At 41.7% G+C, this 24,508-nt stretch overlaps 1 protein-coding gene and 1 pseudogene across 2 annotated transcripts in view; both read left to right on the top strand.

Annotated features, from left to right (window-relative positions):
• Nucleotides 1-24,508, top strand: part of MTUS1 (microtubule associated scaffold protein 1) — a 189,047-nt gene that overhangs the window by 93,592 nt on the left and 70,947 nt on the right. Inside the window, exons 4-6 of one of the 2 annotated variants that reach the window (XM_070364160.1) lie at nucleotides 1,856-2,017; nucleotides 10,986-11,120; nucleotides 13,576-13,614. In XM_070364160.1, coding sequence (XP_070220261.1) covers nucleotides 1,856-2,017; nucleotides 10,986-11,120; nucleotides 13,576-13,614 — 336 coding nt within the window. The remainder of the gene's footprint in view (nucleotides 1-1,855; nucleotides 2,018-10,985; nucleotides 11,121-13,575; nucleotides 13,615-24,508) is intronic. The other variant, XM_070364161.1, reaches the window with a different exon arrangement.
• Nucleotides 22,197-22,315, top strand: LOC138985986 (5S ribosomal RNA; annotated as a pseudogene).

Genomic DNA, 24,508 nt, shown 5'->3' with positions numbered 1-24,508 from the left:
GATGCCTGGAGCAGGGCTCACATTTATGTACGAGGTCAGCCCAGGGTTGAGGCTGCAGACAGGAGAACTTTAGATGCCAGGCCTCAAGTACTTCAGTGCTTTCTTTTCTGTTAAGGGGAGATTTTTATAAGTGAAATAATTGGGACAAAGCAATGAGCATTACTCCTTGGAAAACCTACTTTCCTCTCTTATGGCGACATTGGTAATATGTAACTTGATAATTTACAGCTAAGGTCTTTTTCAACTCTTGACATTCTTCAGTTGTATGATCCTAGTGGTGTTGAGAGACTTAATGTTAGATAATGTGAGAATCTGATGGGGGAAAAAAGCTGATTCCAATGTTTTGGGGGTGGGGAAAAAGGAGAATTTAATTACGATTAACGTTAGTAGGTAGGAGGTTGTCTAATTGCCCAAGTTACAACTTTCAGCAAGAAAATGAAAATGTGAGTGCCATTGAAATTCAGGAGGACAGAGCTGCAGGTGAGAATTTGGGGTTCATCGAGATAGGGCAGTGGTTAAAGTAGATACAATAGACTCTCCTGGAGAGGTGGATGTGTAAAAATTTGGAGCCAAGGCATGGACTTAGGAAATGCCCAAGTTCAGGAAGCATCAGGATAGTGTGGTTTCAAGGATGCCACAGAACGGGAAGTGTCCATACATGTCTTATAGAAAAGTAGATGTTCTTGCTACAAAAAAGAGCTAGGAGTTTGAGTGAGAACCATTTAAGTTTGGCAAATAAAGAGTAAAGATGAAAGTGAAAGTCGCTCAATCGTGTCTGACTCTTTGCGACTGCATGGACTGTATTTTCCATGGAATTCTCCAGGCCAGAATACCGGAGTGGGTAGCTTTTCCCGCTTTTCCCTTCTCCAAGGGATCTTCCTAACCCAGGGATCAAACCCAGGTCTCCTGCATTGGGGGAAGAGTCAGGCAAGCCCAAGAATACTGGAGTGGGTAACCTATCCCTTCTCCAGAGGATCTTCTCAACCCAGGAATTGAACCAGGGTCTCCTGCATTGCAGGCGGATTCTTCACCAACTGAGCTATCAGGGAGGCCCAAGGATGAAAAGGACAGATGAAAAAAGAATGCTAATAATATAGCACCACCTGCTGTTAGGCATTAGGTATTTTTGAATTGTTTTTCTCAAATGGACTTCTTCCTTCCTATCTTGGTTGTTTTTTAGTTTTCACCTAGTTTTTATCTCGTAGCCTAGTGTGTGAACACACTAATTTGTTTACTTTTAAATCAACAGTATTGTGGGAAGTCATATCAATTTGTTTATCCCTTGATTTCAACATTGCCAAAAGTTTCTGTCTCAAATGACTCTGTGTCACAGAAGCATGTATGTTAGTCACTCAGTCGTGTCTGATTCCTTGAGGCCCCATGGACTACTGTAGCTCATCAGGCTCCTATGTCTATGGAATTCTCCAGGCAAGAATACTGGAGAGGGTAGCCATTCCCTTCTTCAGGAGATCTTCCCAACCCAGGGATGGAACCCAGGTCTCCTGAGTGTCCCATCTGAGCCACCAGGGAAGCCCATGTCACAGAAGACCCGAGTTAATTCCTTCACTGTTATAAGATCACAGGAATCCTTCCTGCGTAATTCTGAATATTCATTTTACATCTTGACTCACTTGTTCATCCCTGGACAAGGAAATGGCAACCCACTCCAGTATTCTTGCCTGGAAAATTGCATGGATTGAGGAGCCTGGCAGGCTACTATCCACGGGGTCGCAAAGAGTCGACACGACTGAATGACTTCACTTTCACTTGTTCATGTAGGAGCTCGGGTTTACAAGCTTAGAGCTTTTGGAATGAATAGCCGTGGAAACTTTTTGTCTTTTTTTCAATCCCCAAGGAAAACCTGCATCCTTGAAAACAGCGCAGCCATCTCGTGTGAATCTGCCCAGATTGCTTCCTAGACCCAAAGCGTCTGTGAAAAACCCTGCGCTGCGGAGGACAGAAAGCGCCTCCTCTGTCGCCAGCGTCCACAGTGAGCTGAGCACTTACAGCAACAACTGTAAGTCAGTTTTACGTCAGACTTCGGGGCCTGTTGAAACTGTAGTTGTGAGAGAAATCTAATGAGCTACCAATTATCAGGATTTTTGATTCTGTGATTTAGGAAAAAATGCACATCCCGCTTCTCCCTTGGAATTGCTAAAAAAAAGTTTGGCAGGAGAAGAAAGTTGTCTCAACGACATTCTCTTTTGATGAATGTGCTAGGAAACACTGACATACTTATCTGTTGAAGGCATGTGGGTGTTTTTTTTTGTTGTTATTGTTGGTGGTGGTGGGTTGTTTTTTTTGTTTGTTTGTTTAAGGAAAGAAAGTGATCTAGGAACTGTTGGAACCCAACTGGAAATCAGAAAAATAGGTAACTTCAGTTTCATTTGCTTTGTAAACGGCTGCATTTTGTAGAACCATTTGTTCGTTTGTTTGTATTTCCTAATCTTAAACTTTGGATGCTAGATTCAATGTATTAGGAGTGAATATTTTAACTTCAAGCTTAGTTTTAAATAATTTAAACAGAATATTTGGGGGATTTTCAATTAGTATGAATTTTGTTTTCTGTGTATAAAATGACATAGAGTTATTTTCTTAAATAGTAAGTTGAGTTATCCTTTTCATTCAAAAGATGTATTTGGTCTTAGTGTTTATTTGCTCATTTCCTTTTTCATTTCTTTCAACAGTAGCTCATGGATTTAACAAATGTGAGGAATTTTGGAGTGCCTGCTGTATATAAGCAGCACTGTAGATGCTGGGAAGGATATGAGATATCAGAGAAATTGTCCCTCTGGGAAAGATAGTTGAGGATAAAGAACATGTTTACGTGGATAACTAGAATATCAGATAAAACAAGGAATAAGGGAGTGGTGGGGAGGAGGGGAGTTCTCTCTGCCTTAGAGGGAATCAGTTTCTTCTTTCTGTGAGAGGACAAGGACAGATTGGAGTCATGTTATTGAACCTTCTGGGTGTGGAGCACCTTACAGTGTTACTGTACATACTTTCTCTGTTTTTTTCTCAAATAACTTCCATTACCCTGATTTTACACGCGAGGTAATTGTGGCTCAGAGAGGTTGTCACTGGTCCAAGGGCACTCAGCCAGCATGTGACAGAACTGAGAAAGTTTATGGTTAAGACTTGGAATTAATGACTGAAAGAATGAGCACATTTCCAAGAGGTTACTTAGCAGCAGGATCTGGTCTCCTATGAGAGTAAATAGTTGTATATAGGAACTTTAGGGACCCTGGGATATGTTACTTGCAGTGAGATGGGACCGTTATCCACTTGCTACTTGAAGTTTGAAGTCGTGGCAGATCAGAGGGTTTGCGTTTATCTGTTGACTCTTGATTTGAAAAGGTCATTGACATGTGTATTCCCTTAAGGTCATTGCATTTGCAGCATTCTCTGTTTGTAACAGGAAATGTTAAAAACAAAACCACCTGAACAGAAGCACCCAGGTGCTCTCAGGGGGGCCTGGAGGGTTGTGTAGTGTTGGCGCTTGTGACCCTGGCAGGAGGCGCATCCGTAGAGCCACTGCCCAGCGTCCCCAGCGACAGCCATGTTGCCACGGCCCCGCTCAGGACCGCGTCTGACACTCCCAAGGAGGGTGTCACAGTGCTTTTGTCTGTTCCTTTTTGTCTTTTAACAAAGGGGCTTCCCGTGGACCCACAGAGCCTGTCTACTGGCTGTGTGTCCCTGTCTCAGATGAAGCGTTCAAATGAGTCTCTTTCTTAGATGGATCCACTAGCCGGTTTAATCTGTTCTGTGTAGTGCCTGGGAGCTTAGTTTTTTTTTTTTTTTCCCCTGCTCCATTCTAATTCACTAAGAGCAAGCATGAGGAATAGGAGCGTGAACATGGCTGCAGTTTTCCTTGCTTGAGCTTGCTGTGATCCTTTTAAATGACTATACCAGGAGGATTTCGCAGCTGTACAGAAACGGATGCGTCTTCGAAAATATTTATCAATTCTACATTCTCCGCACCAGCCGGCTCAGAGAGGCACTACGATGCTACCTTATTGACATTGCTGGTTCTGGGATCCTACACCCTTTGTATAGTTCCTTTGTTAGCCACGTTTACTGGCAAAAGAAGTAGGTCGACGATTTCTGGTTTGATTCTTTCTTTGTAAGCATGCTTAAATTTCCTTCAATAAATTGACTTAGTATCTCTCAATTGCTATCTTTATAACTCGTAATTTGTTAATTGTGGTATTTCTCGGGCATGTTTATATTGAAGTTGTGAATAGTTCTTCACAGAACCAATTTTATTGTGTGTTTTGTGTTTGGGAACTCGGATTAAATATAATTCAGCAATGTTGTCGATGTTCTTGGCACATGAGATTACTTTATAAAAGACTAGTTAATGGTCTCATTTGTGATGAAACAACTGGTAGTTTTTGTTTGCCCAGTCGTTGTGTGAGTATAGGGAAAATACTTTCCTAGACTTAGAATCAAATCATCACATTTTAATGCTTTTACTTATATGCTATCTAAAAATATTTAAAATGTGTGTTTTTTCGGAATTACCTTCAAACGTGAAAAAAATCATTTTGAGCTGCAGTGTTTCTGATTTCTGATAATGATCATGGAACGATCATGATTTCTGGTCATGTTAGGAAATAACCTTTCGATCTGTGTTTTAAATTCTTCTGGGGTGAAGCCTTTGGATGCTTTTAAAGAACGTTTCCTTGCTTTGTTTGCTCCTCTCTTTGTGATGTGATGCTGTCAGTGCAGTCGCTTCTGAGATGACAAGATGCTCTTAGAAAATTCTGGGTTGCCGTGCTTAAGGATGCTAGAGAAATAACACGACCAAGTTCTAAAGCAACTGAATCAAAATGTATAAGACAATAAACATTTCTTTTGTGGGGGTTCCAGCAGGTGCTTTGTGTGTGTTCTTTTCAGCATAGAAAATTTTTAAAGTTACAGTGTTGATTTTTTTTTTTAACATATATTAGTACAAAATTTAATCTGGTAGTTTCTGTATCAAATATGCTCATTTTTAGAGGTTAAATGTTGTAAGCTCTTCCAGACTCAGAGAGCTAAGGTCCAGTTTTTAAGATCATTGGATAAAAATACGTTATATAGTGTAGGTCTTGTAAAGAGGGGAAGGTTTGAGGGACCTTTGTGTGAGTGTAGAAGGCGGTCTCAGGGGAGTCAAGAATTTTGCCATATTAGCAGATATGAAGCCCAAGAGCGTCTTACACCTTCCAGTTTGGCCGGAAAAGCATGATGAGCACATTTATTTTTGAGAGACAGATGGCAAGGGGAAATGAAAGGTTGCACGCCTGAGCTGTCTGCACTGTCTGGGAGACGGAACGGGTGAAGGTAAACTAAAGACATGGAGCTTTCTCTCCCTTCACCTTCACGGCCAGCCCTGGTGCGCGCGGCATGGTACGGTAGAAAAGAGCATCCGAGTTGAACTCCTGCAAGCTGTCTTACTAACTCATGGAAGCTGGACAGTCTCACACCCTCTTAGCCTCAGTGTTCTCACCTGATGAATGGGCGGGGAGACCCAGATTGTCCTAAATCCCCTAAATCCTTTCGGCGGCAAAGGCTTCTGCCTACCTTTAGTTTTCTTCATGATGATAAAATGGTACCTAATAGCTTGGAAGAAGGGTGTTTGGAGCAGGGATCAAGGTGATGGAGAGAAGGATCTGTCTCACTCGCCTTCAGTCCCGTCCTCATTGCTGAATGGCAAGTGGGTATTGTGTCACCTGCCAATACCGGTCAGTTGGTGAGAATCACCCGGACAGCAGTGAAAGTTTTCCCAGCTGCTTCCAGGTTCAGAGCAAACCCAGCGTGGGTTTGACCACTGAAGCCTGCCTGAGGTGAGGCAGGCGGTGAAAGGCAGGTGGTACATACGTTGGCCCCGTGTTCCAGCACATACCCAGTACTTAAGCACATCCGAATGGACGATTGAATAAGAAAATACTATCATCTAGACTGGTGTTTTGTCTTCATTCTTTTCTGGACTGTGTCTGAGACCTTCCTGTTAGTACAGGGTTGGGTGATTTTGCGTTTGGAATTTGAGAGCTTGGACGTTAAGTCGTGATTTGATTCGAAGCCAGGTGGGCAGAGGATCTGGCGCAGTGGGAAGTGTTAAGCTGATTCATCGAAAGTTCGGAAAACAAGCAGAAGGTTGGCTCCGTGTGTATATACATGTTTTTTAAACAAAAACAAAAACTAACGTGGAGCAGGCGCTAGAGTGTGGTGTGAAGTGTTAGTTCTCAAATAACAGTTTGGAACAGTGGAAGCCTTTCTCTAGCAGGGAAATCTTTTTCCTTGTGCTTGGACTTCTCTGGAAATCTCTTCATTTTATCTGTAGACTCGGTCATCTCTGTCATTTCACTTGAACCACATTCTGCGTGTGGGGAAATGAAGGATTCACGAGCATCTGTTACTCTGGCATAATCAGGGCAGCTAAGACCAGGGCTGACAACAACATGGGGGCAGTTCTAAAACGGTGTGTATTAGACCTGGCTGAGGCATGGGCGATCACTCGTGGGACCTCACACGTCGAGTCTACAAACCAGCTGTCACGGAGTGGCTGTGCCTTCTGGAGCACTGTATTGGGGAGAATTCCCACTGGGTGTTTGGCCTCAGAGGGACCCCGCGCCCGTTAGTGGGGGTCTGCGCTGTCTGCACACTAGGGGTTCAGACCCTCTCCTGCGTAGACAGGTGACACGATTCAGCACAGCTGGGCAGTGGCCCAGTCAGGACCAGGATTCAGATAGTACAGGCTCCATTCCCTTCCTCGACACTAAGGTGCTTCCGTCATTCTGTTGGAACTTGTGCCGCTGAAGGGTTTATCACTGGGACATAATAACTCTAGGCGAGAGGAAATGCAGACATTCTCAGCATACCCAGCCGGCTGCCCAGCTGAAATAGAAGGCGGGAGAAATATTCTCAAGGCATCGTGCCTTGTAATAAAGGTCGTCCTTCCAGTTGGGGTTTACTGGAAAGCGACAGGCCAGCTTAGAGGAGAGCTTTAGAGAACTGAGGGATGTGTAAGTGTTGGTCACAGGTCAGCACATTAGTAACATGGGAGAGAATGAAGGGGGCATGTATAGTAGATGATCAGAGAGAGAGAGATGTGTGTGTCTGTGAGTGTGTGCATATGTGTGTGTGTGTGTGTGTGTTTATGTATGTCATATAAAAATGGAAGTGTATGTGTTTATGTGTGTGCATATGTGCATATATGTGTGTGAGTTTATATATGTCACATAAAAATGGAAGTGTGTGTTTATATGAGTGTGTGCGTATGTGTATATATATATGTGTGTGTGTGTGTGTGTGTGTGTTTGTACCCCAAGTCAAGCTCATTTTTATCCTTGTCGTAGGGAATGTTGCCCCTCATGTGTTAACACTGATGCGATCGCATGCCGGCAGGACTGAGCCTCCAGGGTGGCGGTGAGACACCTGGCCCCCAGCGCCTCCTGTTCTGCACATGACTGAGTTGGGAATATTGTCCCTCATGAGAAAAGACTTTTGCTTTCATGACAAATCCTCTTACCGAGTCCTTTGGAAACTGAAAGTCTTTATGTTCAAAACTTAGAAATAAAACATGTGGATTTACTATCATATGAATTTATAATATGTCTGTAAGTTAAATTCAATTTTTCAAAATTTGAATAGGCAACTTATTTGCTGCTGAATATAGCTTTCAAAATGTGTCAAGAAAAGGCAGACTCAGATCCAGATTGTTGTAATACATGGTTGATACCAATAACGTCTTTCACTTCCCTTCATAGATTTTGATTTAGTGTAGATGGAAATGTTGATTGAAACCCAATATCCATTTTATATGAAATTCTAAAAGACATGCTCTATGACACTTTGGTTTTGTTTCTTTAAGACTATGAAGTCACTCCCCATCGGTTCTTTAAAAAGTTATGTTGAATTTTATAGTAGTCATATCTTTAGTGTTTAACATTTACATTAGCTCCCTGTCAGCTTTGGAAAACTCTATGGCACCCCACTCCAGTTCTCTTGCCTGGAAAATCCCATGGACGGAGGAGCCTGGTGGGCTGCAGTCCATGGTGTCGCTGAGGGTCGGACATGACTAAGCGACTTCACTTTCACTTCTCTCATGCATTGGAGAAGGAAATGGCAACCCACTCCAGTGTTCTTGCCTGGAGAATCCCAGGGACGGGGGAGCTTGGTGGGCTGCCGTCTGTGGGGTCGCACAGAGTTGGACACTACTGAAGCGACTTAGCAGCAGCAGCAGCAGCAGTCTCCACGTTCTAGGGAATAAGGGAATTGGAAAGGATAGGAAATAGACAGAAACTTGTCAGCGGGAGGGAAGACTATGTAGATTGGGCCTGATATTAAGTGTTACCTGGGCACAGGAAGAACAAACAGATGGCTCCCTGTAGGGGGGACTTGACATTGATCAGGGCAGAGTGATGGCAAGTCTTCACCAGGTTCAAGTGTGACATCCTTCAGGACTCTTGTAGAGCTGGACAGTTTAGCCTAGGCAAAAATTTCTGTCTTCAAATTTATAAATATTAGTAAATAGGGTTGACATCTCATCCCTTTGCAGAAGTGTGAAGTGAAGAAAGGGATCAAGATTGGTGATAAAGACCTTTGTGATTGTAAGTGTTAATAATTAGAATGGAATTGGATGGGTAGAATTGGGTGTTGAAAATTATTTTGAAACAAATGATTAAAAAGTCCAGTCTGGGTTGGCAAAGGGGGAAATTAAGCCTGGAAACCAGGTTGTGAATGATCAGACCTCCAGCCCAGTAAGTATATGGTGACATAAACATGCCGGGGGTTTGTATGGAAATGGATAAAAAGGTTAACTTTTATGGGAATTGAAAAAACTATAAAACTTTCTAAGTATTTTTCTTTTGATTTCTTTTACCCCTTCTGAGATGTGGAGAGAAAAGGGCAAAGTGCGGTGTGTACACTCTTGAGCATTATGTGTAACATGGTAACCTCTCAGCAAGAGCCAAGCCAGCGCTGTTAAAATTCCTTGTAGGAGCCGAGCTCCTGGACAGTGAACTTTTTCAAAGATTATTCATTTCTGGAGAACTAAGAAGAGAATTTCAGAATGAAAGGACATACTGATGCCTTTTAATTAGGTCACTGCTGCTGCTCTTCTCTCTGTTTTTATTACCACTTACTAAAATTGGAAACGGCCTTTTTGATATATGTAATTTTATGTGTTATTTTTGGCTGCATTGGGTCTTCGTCACCGCAGGTGCTTTCTCTAGTTGGAGTGAGTGGGGTCTACTGTTTGGTTTTGGCCTCGGAGGCTTCTCAGTGCAGTGGCTTCTCTTGTTAGGAGCACAGGCTTCAGGAGTCGTGGCTCTCAGGCTGCGGAGCACAGGCTCAGGAGGGGTGATGCACAGACTTAGTTGCTCTGCAGAAGGTGGGATCTTCCTGGATCAGGGGTCAAACCTGTGACTCCTGCCTTGGCAGGTGGATTTTTACCACTGAGCCACCCAGGCAAGTCTCTGAAACAGCTTTTTGTGTTATCTTTACATGCCGATACTATTGTTTCCAAACCTTTCCTTTAAGGTTTTGGACATTTAGCGTGATTCTGAAATGTAGATAACACTCAGCCAGAAACAGTGCAGTAAGTGATGGGGGTGCTGGTTATGTTCCTAAAGTGTCCATAGTCCTCTCAGCCGTATCAGAGCCGGGAACACTGTTTCATGGGACCTCATTACGGGCCCAGTGCACCTTTCCCAAAAATGCAGTGTGAAAATGCATTCTTACTGAATTCAGAGCACAGGAAATAGACCCTGCTTCTTTGTTTCGCTTGCCTCTTCCCCTGCTCCTTATAAACCTTAAGGATACAATAGAAGATTTGGGTTTTTTTTTTTTTCAATCCAGTGGGAAGCTATAAATATGAAGAGAAATTTCTCATTTAGGGAGAACCTACATAAACATACACTCTACACAGTTGTCTCATGTAACTGAAAGATACTTAGTTTTTCATTGCCCGGGGCTCCAGTCATTACTGTGCAAAAGAAGAAATACAAGTAAGCAAGGCATCTGTTGAAGGCTTTGTCTACAGGTTACTCCATGGTATCAGATTTTCATTCTGGTAGACAATCGAGTTACAAATTATCGATTTTTTTAAAGGTGTGTTTTTATTTCCAAATGTCACTGTCTTTTGATAATGCCAAAATTGCCTTTAGGGTCCCAGTGAAGACAGAGAAGCAAAATCAGAGACTAGCAAAATAGCAGACATCCTTTCCAGGACCATTGACATATCAGACCTAGAATAGAGTATTTGGTCACCTTCACTCTGACCTCCTCCTAGGAAATAGTGTAGGTCTGGTTCTGCAGGAGCCTCCTTTTGCTAGTTAACTGTCATGGACTCAGAATTACAGCATAGTCTAAGCACAGGTGGCTAGTCTCAAATTTGCTCCAAAAGTCCTTTATTCAGTTCCTTTAACGCCTGGAAACGTCCCCCCGCCCCCAACCCCGAGTTAATTCCTGTGTGAGTGAGAGAAGAAAGGTTTGCATGGAATACAGGAGATGCTTTTATTATTTAGGTGGAATTCCATTTTCTGTTTCAATTCTGAGGCTTAGGCACCTTTGTTCTAGGGCAGATGTTGGAGCTTTAGCTTCTTGCGGCAGCGGAGAAGGGTCAGAACCTGATCTCATCTTCACAGCTACAGATGAGCTTGAGGATAATACTCATCCCTCGGTACCATGGGGGATTGGTTCCAGAACCCCCGAGGATACCAAAACACCTCCCAGGTTTCATGTGGGATGACAGCTGCCCTGGACCTGAGGCATGAACTTGGGCTGTGCCAGGATGTGTGATCACCCTGGTTACATCTTACCCTGCATCCCCGTGAACAGGAACTACCTGTTGTCTGTCTTTGTATCCCCACCACCCAGTAACGACCAGCAGGTGGTGTAGGTGCTTAGTGAACACCTGCTAATTCAAGGGGGACAGATAGGTCACGGAAGAGTCATACTGTGGTTATCAGTCAACTGAAATGCACTTTTCTGTTCTATTCTAGCTGGTAATGCCGCTGTCATCAAATATGAGGAAAAACCTCCAAAACCAGCATTTCAAAATGGCTCCTCAGCATCCCTATATCTGAAGCCCTTGGTACCCAGAGGTCACACGCACTTTCTGAAAACTCCTCCAAAAGGTATGGGACCTCCTGGTGAAGAGAAGAGGAAGATGAGGCTTTTCAAATCCTTGGCTTGTAGGAGGTTAAAATGTTGACAGCTTCACAGTGTATCGGACTTTTATTTACAAAAAGTCTGAGAAATAAAGCCATAACAGATTTTATACTGAGGGAAGCTCTTCTTGTTCTGAGAGTCTGCTGGTTCTGTAGCTAAAACTTGATACACAGAAATCAGCAGATAGAGAAAAGCTATAAGGTGATAAGAAATAAAACTTCCAGAGTTAAATTATGTGAAAGTGGCGATCTATAGTAATGGCATAGAAATGCATGGTTTACTTCATACTTTGGGTCCAACCATGTTATCCTCACCCCCGCCACCCCACCGCTTTATTTATCTCTTTTATGAATCACTCACTTTGTAATTGCTGCAACTATGAAGGTTAATCTTCAGGTTTACAACATAAGTGGTGTATACTTCTGGGGTCACCAGCCTCTGGAATCTAATGCCTGATGATCTGAGGTGGAGCTGATGTAATGATAATAGAGATAAAGAGACAATAAAAGTAATGCACTTTAATCATCCCTAAACCATCTCTCCACCCCTCAACAACCCGCCACCCTGCCCCCAGGTCTATGGAAAAATTGTCTTCCATGAAACCAGTTGCTGGTGCCAGAAAGGTTGGGGGACCACTGCTTATATGGAATGTTCTCTTGCAGCTTTATCACAGTGGAGCTGAAGCACATTAACAGTTGTTATTCAGTGAACTGAAAGATTGTTTAGCTGAAAGAATAATTGTGAATGAGAAGCTTGAGCGGTCATACGTGAGGCATATTTATATTAGAGAGATTAAAAAACACAGAAAGTTACACAGTTCTCCTTCATCCCATCGACCACGAATAACCGCTCCATTTCCTCCTGTTCGTTTCTTTTGCATGTGTAATCATTTTCCTTTTGTTTCAAGAAAACTCAGAGCATGGTATGTACACTCTCTTGTGCTGCGCTGTTTTTTATTAATTTAGTAGTATGTCATGAGAGCATCTTCATTTTAAATGACTATGAAAGTGTCTCCTGTTTTCTAATTCTGTGGTTCCTGAACACAATTTCTGACTTTCACTGTGGCACCTTATACTGGGATGAACATCTTTGAAGGTGAACATTGTTCATTGCTTCAGATTCTAGTTATATCCATGAGGTTTCCCTACAAGAGGGATCACTGAGTTAAACTGTATGAATCTTTGGGAACTTCTTATTATGTCATTAAATAACGTTCCAGAAAGGTGTTAGTCTCTCAAAGCAGTGTGTCTGTTGCTCTGCGTCCTTCTCAACATGTGTGTGTGTGTGTGTGTGTGTGTGTGTGTGTGTGTGAGAGAGAGAGAGAGAGAGAGAGAGAGAGAGAGAGATGTATGTATGTGAAGGTTCCTGTGGTAACTTGAGGCTGATTACCTATTAGTATTTACCAACATTTTTTCTTTTCTATTGAATTCAAGAGAGAATAGGTACAGATACTGGCAGAAAGATTCTTCCAAGTGCCAACAGGTTCTCATCTCTCCAAGGTCTTAAATAAACTTCTGAGGCATCAAAAGACCCCTTGATGGGATGACATCAGTTTATGAAATCTGTGTTTTTTATTGATGGATGATAAAGCCTCGTGATCTGCACACACACTGGTACCTGGAAAGAAAATGTCTAACTTTGAGACTAAGGCCACTTGCAGAGTTAGAATAGCTTGATTCCTCGGATACCTTTACAGAACAGAGAACCTCAGTATTCTAAAATGCCCTTTTATTGAATTTATGAGCTTTTGTATCACAGAGGTTTTACTTGAGTGGAAATCAATGCTTTCCATTTACAACAGCCACATATTTTGAGAGATTATTGTCTCTGTAAAATTCCATGGATAGAATGTGGCAACTGTTCTTACTGATCTGCTGGTGCTTTGCCCTAGAAATGACTCTATAATGTCAGGAAAACGTGCTCATGATCTCCTCGTGACTGACTTTTGTAGCTCTGTGCCTGTCACGACTCCTGGTTATATTTGTTTTTCAGCTTTATAGGTGTATAATTGACAATGAAAATTATAATAAATTTGATTTAATGCATATATACATTGTGAAAGAATTCCCCTGCTAACAATTTTATATCATATCCATTTGAAGGAAGAGACTTTCTTTCATAAAGTCTGGCCCTTTTCCTGATCTGTAAGTGGTGGAATAGCATAAAGTATGTAAGACACGTGTAAATTCAGTACTGTTGAATTTGAATTTCAGCAGTTCTTGAATTGAAAAAACACTGTGGTTTGTCCTAACATATTTAATTGGTGACAATGAATAATATCACCATTAAACCATTAAACTACCATTTTGATCTTATTTGGAATGTCTTTTTATGCTTGAGAGGGGGAGCTTTATTTGTAAAATGGTTTATTGTGTAATATTTCCTGTAAAATGTGTATCTAATATTTCTCTTATATTTTAGATCCTTCAAGAAAAAGTCTATTTACAGCCTTGAATACAGGTAAGTGACCGCTTTAAATACAGATAGAAGAAAAGAATCATTTTATAAAGTTACATTATCAAGTACTTAAGTGTATTCACAGTGATTTTTCACTAGTTGCTTATAAACATACTTTGTTTTGTCGCATAAACATAACTGCTTGTGACGTTGGCTGGCATAGGGTTAAGACTTGGTGAACATAGTTGCTAAGCCTTCTGATGCAGAAGGATGGTTTATTAATCACAGCTAATTTGCTTTTTTAAGTAATGCTTTTTTTCCAAATGTGGAGCATATTTATTATTCAACATGTGGAGATATGGAGAATATACTTTTTCTAAGAAATACGTGATTGTAAAATGGATAGTCTTTAATGGTTAAATAATCTTGTGATCAGGTTTAATAGTATCAAGCAGTTAACATTTTTCTTTTCCTTTTCACACTTCTATGGAAAAAAATCAACACCTATCTCTAAGACTGTCTCTGAACCTTTGAACATCAACTGGGACTTTAAAAACTTGGTCTCTTGAAGCCAGAGAAGATTTTATAAACTGTACTCATTACAGTTTCTATGTTTTATCTATAGCTGGTTAGGTCCCTGTCCACTACTTAAATTCTCCTCCTTAATATGTGGATATAAGACAGTTTTATGGCTTCTGAGTCCATTGAGGATTACAAGAGCAAATCAAATGGCAGAGGCAGAAGGGTATTACTATGACACACTGATTACAGATTATCATGCTTCATGGTAGCTCTGGGAGCTATGGATATAAAGGTGAGCCCCAAATGAGTAAGGGTTTTGTCTTCAGAAAGGTTCCAGGAAAGTTGAAGGATTGCACAAATAAATATACAATCACAACTGCAATAAATTTTAGGAAGGAGCATTGCTGGTTCCTAGTTAAAGGCTATGATGCAGTGAGGCAAGTCTGAATAGGAGATATAAATTTGTGGACACCCCTCACCCCAACCCACTGTATATTAAAGAAAATGGGATGGATAACCTTACATATGGAATAACTTGATGCTCCTGAGGCGTGCTTGGTTTCCTCAGCTTAGTCAGCACGGCAAGTTACAAGCTTACCTGTTACAGGCTCTCACTTACTATAGAGCTAGAGAGGACCCAGCCATGCAGAGCAGTTTAAATTCTAAAGGCTTCCAAGAGCCTGAGTTTGAATATACATGTTTACCAAACCAATTTTTAAAGCCCAAAGGAAACTCGTCTGTACACAATGAGATTTTTATTTTCTTTCATTTTAAATTTCCAGCACATCCTAGGATTTAGAAGATAAAATATTGCAGGTGGATTCTTTACCACCTGAGCCACCAGGGAAGCCCAACACGCTACAGAATGACTATATGCTAAATCAGATAACTTTTATCTGAAAGCGAGGTGATAATTCTGGGTTTAACTGGGAAACTTCCCAAGTGTCTTCCAAAGTGGCTGCACTGTTCTACATTTCCATGAGCTTTTCCACATCTTTGTCAACACTTGCTTTTGTTTGTTTTTAACTCATTTTTATCAGACTACAGTTGATTCACAATGCTGTGTTAGTTTCTGCTGTACAGCAAAGTGATTCAGTTATACATATATCCACTCTGTCTTAGGTTCTGTTGCCATATAGGTGATTAACGAGTATTGAGTAGGGTTCCCTGTGCTACACAGTAGGAATGAGTTATCTCTTTTATATACAGTAGTGTGAACACATGTTTTTGTCTGCTTTTTTTTTTTAAATTTTTATTATAGCTCGTGGGTCTAGTCTAGATCTAGTGTTAGTTGCTCAGTTGTATCTGACCATTTGTGACCCCATGGACTATAGCCCACCGGGATCCTGTCCATGGGATTCTCCAGATAAGAATACTCAAGTGCATTGCCATTTCCTCCTCCAGGGAATCTTCCCAACCCAGGGATTGAACCCGGGTCTCCTGTGTTGTTGGCAGATTCTTTACCATCTGAGATACCAGGGAAGCCCTATTCTAGTGGGTATGAACTGGTATTTCATTGTGGTTTCAATTTGCATTTCCCTGATGGCTACTCAGATGTTGAGCATCTTTCAGAAGCTTATGAGCCATTCATATATCTTCTTTGGGGAACCACTTATTCAAGTCCTTTGCCCATTTAAAAATTATTTGTATTATTATTATTGAGGTGTAGGAGTTCTTTGTGTATTCTGAATATTAGGCTCTTATCACATAGATGAAATCTTGTGAAATCATTTTCTCCCATTCTGTAGGTTGTGTTTTCATTTTCTTTCTTTCGTTCTTTCTTAATATTTCTTTGGCTGTGCCAGGACTTGGTTATGATGTGTGGGAACTAGTTCTCTGTCTAGGAATTAACCCTGGACCCCCTGTGTTGGGAGTGTGGAGTCTTAACCACTGCACCACCAGGATGTCCCTGTCTTTTCATTTTCTTGATAACACCCTTTGAGGCATATTTTTAATTTTCATGAGATCCAGTTTATGTTTCTTCTTATGTTGCTTATCCATTTGGCATTATGTCCACGAAGCCATTGCTTGTACAAGGTCATGAAGACCTATACCCATGTGTTCTTCTGAGCATTTCACACTTTCAGCTCTTATACTTTGTTGCATTTTTGAGTTAATTTGAGTTAATTTCTGTATATGATATGAAGTAGGGGATCCAGCTTAATTCTTTGCATGTAGATTTCCAGTTGTTCCAGCACCGTTTGTGGAAAACACTGCTCTTTCCTCCACTGAAGTATCTCGGCACCTTTGTTGAAAACGGTTCGCTGTGAACATGAGGATTTGTTTCTGGGCTCTCTAAGCTATCCCATAGGCTTCCGTGGTGGCCCAGATGGTAAAGAATCTGCCTGCAATGCTGGAGACCCAGGTTCGATCCCTGGGTTGGGAAGATCCCTTGGAGGAGGGCATGGCAACCCACTCCAGTATTCTTGCCTGGAGAATCCCATGGACAGAGGAGCCTGGCGGGCTACAGTCCATGGGGTCGCACATGGATCTACGTGCCGATCCCCATCAGTACCATGTTGTCTTGCTTACTGTGGTGTGATGAGTTCTGAAATCAGAAAGTGCACATCCTTCAACTTGTGCTTTTTTCAAGATTATTTTGACTGTTCTGAGTCTCTTGAATTTCCATGTGAACATTGGTGTCAGCTTGTCTATTTCAGTAAAGAAGTTGGTTAGGATTTTGATAGATATTACATTGAATCTGTAGATGCGTTTCTGGAGCATTGGCCAGCTTTACAATATTCAGTATTTTGATTCATGAATATGGGGTGCCCCCCCCTTTTAGTTACGTCTCCTTTGGTTTCTTTCAACAACTTTTTGGTAGTTTTCAAAATACAAATTTTGCAGTTCTTTTGGGAAGTATTTGTTGTGTGACATCTCTGTGCTTTGGGAGCTGCTATTGATACTGGTCACAGTGAAGGAACTAGTTAAACAAGTCTAATATGCCTGTTCTGTGCAGCTTGGAAAGGCAGTCTTAATTTACGTCTCAAGTCAGTGATTACATAAAGTATTGTAGGGCTTCCCTGGTGGCTCAGTGGTACAGAATCAGGAGATTCTCAGTGGTCAGTGCAGGAGACACGGGTTCGATCCTTTGGTTGGAAAGATCCCACATGCCACGGAGCAACTAAGCCTGTGTGCCACAACTACTGAGCCTGAGCTCTGGGAACTGCAACTCCTGAGCTCGTGCACCACCAGTACTGAAGCCAGCACTCTCTATTGCCTATGCGCCGCTGCAAGTGAAGCCACTGCAGTGAGAAGCCCACACACCACAAGTAGAGTAGCCCCGGCTCCCCACAACTAGAGAAAAGCCCTCACAGTAACGAAGACCCAGCACAGCCCAGAATAAATAAAAATATAAAGCATTGTAAAGGATATTTGTTTTCATAGGCATAGCAATAAAAAAATCCTCCAATATATATCGCCTTTCTACATGTGGAAAAACTATTAGCATTAGGCATTTTCCCTTGTCACATTGTGGGAGAACTGTGATGTCTTGTTTCCAAAGCCTATCACTGACACTTAATGTAACAGTGACCCTTGATAGGGAAGGTCATCACAATGGCAAATTAACAACTGACTGAGAAAAGAAATGGACAGTATAAATCACACCATGGTTTTGTCTGGCAAAGCCTCTAAACCATGGATTAGAAATAGGGCATAGGACAGAGTTTGAGAACGCCTGCCTTCAGTTAACCCTGCTCTAATAATTGCAGTGGGAGAAGCTGTATTTTAAGGGGTCAGCACTGTGATTTAATCTAGATTTTGAGTATGAGCACGTATTTTCCAAAAGTCATAAACTTGACTTTTCCGGGCTTCTCTGCTGGTGGTTAGTGGTCATCATTATTTAAAACTGACTGAGTATTATGGTGAGCCTGCTCAGGAAAAGCACAGTGTGTTGGCTTTTGGAAGAGCAGCTTAGAAACTGAGAAAAGTGAAGTGTTATTGCCCAGTCACATCCGACTCTGCAACCCCATGGACTGTAGCCCGCCAGGCTCCTCTGTCCATGGAATTCTCCAGGCAGGAATACTGGAGTGGGTAGCCTTTCCCTTCTCCAGAGGATCTTCCCGACCCAGGAATTGAACCTAGGTCCCCGCATTGCAGGCAGATTCTTTACCATCTAAGCCACCAGGGAAGTCCAGATGCTCAGAAGTAGTGTCCTAACAGCAGTGACTTTTTGGATGGATCATGTAACCTCTTAATACTAGTTTTCTTTTCTGTGTAATTGAAATGATTGATCCCTAAGGCTTCTCCCTGCTCTCTAAGCCTGTGATGGCAAAGCACGTTGTCTTTCTATTCTGCTTGCAATGTCATCTTGTACATTGTACAGAAGACATTGCCTCCGCATACAGACATGCTCCTCTGAACATTAAATCTTATGGCTCTCAGATAGTTTTCTTTTTTTAAAGCAACAAACTGTGGTGGAGATGAAAACTGAGCAACTTCATATCTTTTCATTTGTGTACAGTAATCACTTGCCTTGGATTATAGCAGTTTGCTAAGTTCTAAAATGTTTAGCCTGTAAAGGTTTAGAAATCACCCTTTAGTATTTTTAAATTTGTGATTTGAAATAAAATGTAGATAACGTTATATCCTGCTGTCATCTAACACAAGCAATCACTTATAATGGCTATTACACTTAACATATGCAGCAGCATTTAACTACTCCTCTTGTATATTTGTGGTACTTCTGTATCACATTCACACATGATCCTGTGATGAACATCTCTACAACGAATACCTTCAGGGGTTAGGAATTTTTTGTGATAGATGCTTTTCTTTAGTTAATTAGTATATTGGCTGTGCTGGGTGTTCGTCTCTGCACTTGGGCTTTCTTTAGTTGCAGCGAGTGGGGCCGCTCTCTGGTTGTGGTTTCTTGCTGCGGTGGCTTCTCATTGCAGATCACAAGCTCTAGAGAGCACAGCCTCGATGGTTGTGACATGTGAGATTGCCCTGTGGCATGTGGGATCTAAGTTCCTGGGCCAGGGATCGAACCCCTGTCCCCCTCATTGGTAGGCAGATTCTCAACCACTGGGCCACCAGGGAAGTCCCCTGTGATGGATTCTTGTAAGTAGTATAAACAAATCAAAACGCATGCATATTTGTCACCACTTCGCTCAGCAAATTGTTTTCCAAATGCTTCATATCCCTTTTAAGCATGACTGACAACACAAAAGAGTACCGGCTTCACCATTTTTTTTTTAATTTGACTAGTTTAGTAGTTGAATGTTTTGTGTCACTGTTTTAGTTTCAACCTTTCATCAGTTACATCAAAGACAGTTCCATCACCTCGTGGGAAAAGGAAGAGGAGCAGAAAGAGAATGAACTTGGCCGGCATTGACTATTGGTGGACACCTTGGGATTGCCGCATTCCCCTGGTGTCCTGATCTTGCGTTCATTGCTAAGCCTCTCCAAAGGCTCAGATTTCTCACTTGGGGACACGAGCATATTTCGGGAGGACTTCCCAGTATAGATGTATTTTATGTAGAGTTGTTATATAAAAAGCTCTCAAAGGATAGCTGCTAGGAGACAGTGACAAGGATAATCCTTTTCATTGTTCTTATGATTCTAGTGACTTACTATTAGAGCTCTTTTCCAGGAGAATGAATTATTTTAAATCCCTTAAGCAAGCAGGGAAAATCACTGAAAGTCAAGAACCACCCTCTTGGGGTCTAGCTGTTGTCATTTATTTAAAGATGATGATGCTGTAAGATTCTCACCAACACTGACTCTAAATAAAACTTGGTTTGCTGTTTATAAGGATGATGCCATGCATACCGGTACTATTATTATGTGGTTCTACCCCACATTAAAGCTGTTAGGGATGCCAGAGCACCAGAGTTGTATTTATCCTGCTCTCTGATTATTTTACACAAGATCATCACTTTCAGGTGCCTTGGAGTCTGCCTGGGGAAAGTAGAAAATGCATGCTCCTTCCACCTCCCCCCTCACTAAATCCAGCTCAGGAGGATCGGGTTGCTCTCTGTACCCCCTCTTGCAAGTGTAGAGAGATGGTTGAGAATCGCACACCTCCTCGGATGAGGTGCCACCAGCGTGGCCAGTGTTTCTTTCACTGAGAGTAGGGGTGAGGCTGTCCTCCTCTGGTTTTATGATTATAACTGTCCTCTCCCACTTAAAAGGCAGATGGTGTTTGAGGAACGTGTGAAGTTTGGTATTCAAATCAGGGAAAGCGTGGATTGTTGGAACAAGGATCATCTGTTTATCAGGAGCTAGATTCTTAATTCACACACCACATACAAATATATTCCAGACTGAAGTTTTAAACAAACATCAAAATGCGAGCATGAAAAGTACAGACTTTACAGAAAAGACCTTTCCAGGAATGTCACTATGAAAGAAAGGATTTCTAATTATGACAACAAAAGGTTTAAACCTTGCTTTTGTCAAAGAAATTTTTCTAGGCATGGAGATGGATGTTAGCTGTAACTGGACTTGTGATTGTTTCACAATATTGACAAATAACAGACATATGTCAGCAGTACCACAGGTTCAGTTTCAGACCACCCCAGTAAAGTAATTCTCGATAATTTTTGGTTTTCCATTGCATAAATGTTTACATTAAAGCTCAGCTGGTAAAGAATCCGCCTGCAATGCAGGAGACCCCAGTTCAATTCCTGGGTCAGAAAGATCCCCTGGAGAAGGGATAGCTATCCACTCCAGTATTCGTGGGGTTTCCTGGTGGCTCAGTTGGTAAAGAATCCACCTGCAGTGTGGGAGACCTGGGTTCGATCCCTGGGTTGGGAAGATCCCCTGGAGAAGGGCATGGCAACCCACTGCAGTATTCTTGCCTGGAGAATCCCATGGATAGAGGAGCCTGGTGGGGTACAATCCATGGGGTTGCAGACAGTCGGACATGACTGAGTGACTAAGCACACATAGTCTATTAACTGTGTGATAATAGCATTATGTCTAAAAAAGGTACGTATCTTAATTTAAAAATACAAAATAAAAAGTGTGAAATTTTGCAAAAAGTATCACACAGTGACACAGACACATAAAATGTGCAAATGCTGTGGGGAAAAATGATGTCGATAGCATTGCTCAACATGGGATTGTCACAAATCTTCTGTTTGTTTTTTTAAAAAAATACCCCCACAATATTTATGAAGAGCAAAAATCAGGATTATGCTTATACTGAATCGTTCCTAAAACTCCTAAAACTAATGTCTATTATATCTTAATGTGCTCCTAAAACTAATGTCTATTATATCTCAACCGAAAGCCATTGTAAACAGTAGTAGGGGTCACACCACAAACTGGGACAACATCAGCAACCTGTTGACTCCAGTTCAGGCCATTTCAAATCAGGGTAAAGACAACTGCACGTAGGAAAGTAAACAGATCATCAGGGAAATGCAAATCAAAACCTCAGTGAGATACCACCGTGCACCTGTCAGAGTGGCCATCCTCAAAAAGACCACAAACAGTAAACGTTGGTGAGGATGTAAAGAAAAGGGAACCCTGGTGTGCTGTCAGTGGGAATGTAAATTGGTGCCGCTATGAATATGGAGTATGTTTTAAAAATAGAACTATATGATTTAGCAGTCCCATTCCTAGGTATTTAGCCAAAGTGAAGTGAAGTGAAGTCTCACAGTCATGTCCGACTCTTTGTGACCCCATGGACTGTAGCCTACCAGGCTCCTCTGTCCTTGGGATTTTCCAGGCAATGGTACTAGAGTGGATTGCCATTTCCTTCTCCAGGGGATCTTCCCGACCCAGGGATCAAACCTGGGTCTCCCACATTGTAGACAGACGCTTTACCATCTGAGCCACCAGGGAAGTCCCTATTTAGCCAAAGATAATGACAACTCCAATTCAAAAAGATACATGTGCCCCCAAGTCCCTATTTAGCCAAAGATAATGACAACTCCAATTCAGAAAGATACATGTGCCCCAATGTTCATAGCAACACCATATACAATTGCCAAGATACAGAAGCAGCCAAAGTGTCCATCAACAGATGAATGGATAAAGAAGATATGGGTGTGTGTGTGGGTGTGGGTGTGGAATATTACTTAACCATAAAAAATGAAGAACTTCCAACCACATGGGTGGACCAGGAGAATGCTGTGAAGTAAGTCAGACAAAAAAAGACATACTATGGTATCTATGGCCATACTATTCTGAATACATCCCATCTCGTCTGATCTCGGAAGCTAAGTAGTGCCAGGCCTGGTTAGTACTTGGATGGGAGACCGCCTGGGAATACCAGGTGCTATATTTTGATCTTCCCTGGTGGCTCAGATGGTAAAGAGTCTGCCTGCAGTGTGGGAGACCCAGGTTCAATCCCTGGGTTGGGAAGATCCCCTGGAGAAGGAAATGACAACTCACTCCAGTATGCTTGCCTGGAAAATACCACAGATGGAGGAGCCTGGCAGGCTACAATCCATGGGGTTGCAAAGAGTCAGACACAACTCAACAACTTCACTATTACTATGGTATCTAAAAAATAATGAACATCACAAAACAAAACAGAAACAAGACTCACGGATACAGAGAACAAACTAGTGGTTACCAGTGGGGAGAGGGTATGGAAGAGGGGTAATACTGGGGAAGGGGATTAAGAGGTGCAAACTATTAGGTATAAAGTAAGGTACCAGGATGTAATGTACAGCACAGGGAATATAGCCAGTATTTTATAATAGTTTTAACTGGAGTTTATAAAAATGAGAAATCACTATGTTATACACTTGAAACTAACAACACTGCAAATAAACTATACTTCACTAAAAAAGGGTAAAAGAATTAGACACAAAAGAGATACAAAGGGCTAAGAAATATTGAAAAAGTTTACAAACTTTTTTTTTTTACTTTTTATTTTATATTGGAGTAGAGCCAATTAACAGTGTTGTGATAGTTTCAGGTGGACAGCAGGGGGACTCAGCCGCACATGCAATGTGTCCATTCTCCCCGAAACTGCCTGAACCCTACATCCAGGCCGCCACTTAACACTGAGCAGAGTTCCCTGTGCTATGAATAGGTCCTTGTTGGTTATCCATTTAAAATATAGCAGTGACAAATATTATATTTCTAAGAGTGTTGGTGAAATGAGTGGGGACTAATTGTCTCATTCATATCACTGTGGGGGGGGGGAGGTGGCGTAAGTTACTGCAGCCCTTCCTGGATGGAGGCATTTTGGCAACATGTGACAAAAGCCTTCTACCTCAGCATTCCGTTTATCAGAACTGATTCTAGGAAAATGATTGACTTATTTATTGCTTTTCAGAACTGTTTAAAAGGGGGGAAAATTGGAAACAGTCTGAATGATTTAAACAGTGGGTATTGTTTATCTTCGCTGGCATTTCTATAACATTTTAAAAGCCATTAAAATAGTAACATAGAGGATTATTTAATGCCATGGAGTGATAATGGCATTATCATTGCCATTATCATTTTCACATGATAATTTTAAGTTTTAAGTGAAAATTTTAAGTTTAAAAATAACTGGCTACAGAGCAGTATGATGTACAGATAATTTGAGTTTTTTAAAAATTCTACATTGAACACACTTTTCCCCTTCGTTTTTAAAAACACACATTGTATGTGGATAAAACATTGTTGCTTTTATTTGGGGCGACCAGCACTAAAAGGTAATGCCGCTAATCTTGGAGAATTTATAATCTTAGGGTTGGGTGGAGATTGAATTTTATTTATCTATTCACTTTTGGCTGTACTGGGTCTGTTACTGAGCGAGCTTTTCTCCGGCTGCAGCGATCGGGGAGCTACTCTCTGGTTGCGGTGCACGGACTTCTCATTGTGGTGGCTCCTCTTGTTGCGGAGCAGCGGATCTGGGGCGTGCGGACCTCAGGAGCTCTGACACGTGGGCTCAGGAGTTGCGATGCCTGGGCTGTAGAGCGCATGCTCAGTAGTTGTGGCTCGCGGGCTTAGTTGTGGGATCTTCCTGATCAGAGGTCGAACCCGTGCCACCAGCACTGAGAGGCAGATTTCTTACCACTGAGCCATCAGGGAAGCCCTTCCTAATCGTTTCATGTGGATTTTCTGATAGTTACAGTGTCTTATAGACCTTCTTCTTACTACTAAGCAAGAAGATATTATGGAAGGAATGGAGGATTGAACTTAAAAAGTGCCATATATAAAAAAAGAAAATCTGGCGATTAGGGCTATGTTAGGGAAAGGAAGGAAATATAATAAATGTTAAGACTGATACTCGTGCTGGAGTTCTTGGGAAGATTGGTTGAATAGAGATGCTTGAATTCCTGGTTAAACATTAATCTCCAGATTCTTAATGATCATTAACAATAACGAATAAATCTGTCCTAGTTGGATGTATTTCGTAGCATCTGAGCAACCCCGCACAGCCTATGCTGGAACCATAGCATCATTGTTTTCTAATGTCAAGTCACTAATGAAATACACACACTTCTATACAGACTGCAGTGAGATCTGTGATTCTTGA

Source organism: Bos mutus, chromosome 27 (assembly GCF_027580195.1).
Source record: "Bos mutus isolate GX-2022 chromosome 27, NWIPB_WYAK_1.1, whole genome shotgun sequence".
In the NCBI taxonomy this organism is placed as follows: domain Eukaryota; kingdom Metazoa; phylum Chordata; class Mammalia; order Artiodactyla; family Bovidae; genus Bos; species Bos mutus.
The sequence above is the reverse complement of the archived record's forward strand: the minus strand, read 5'-3'. Positions and strand labels throughout refer to the sequence as shown.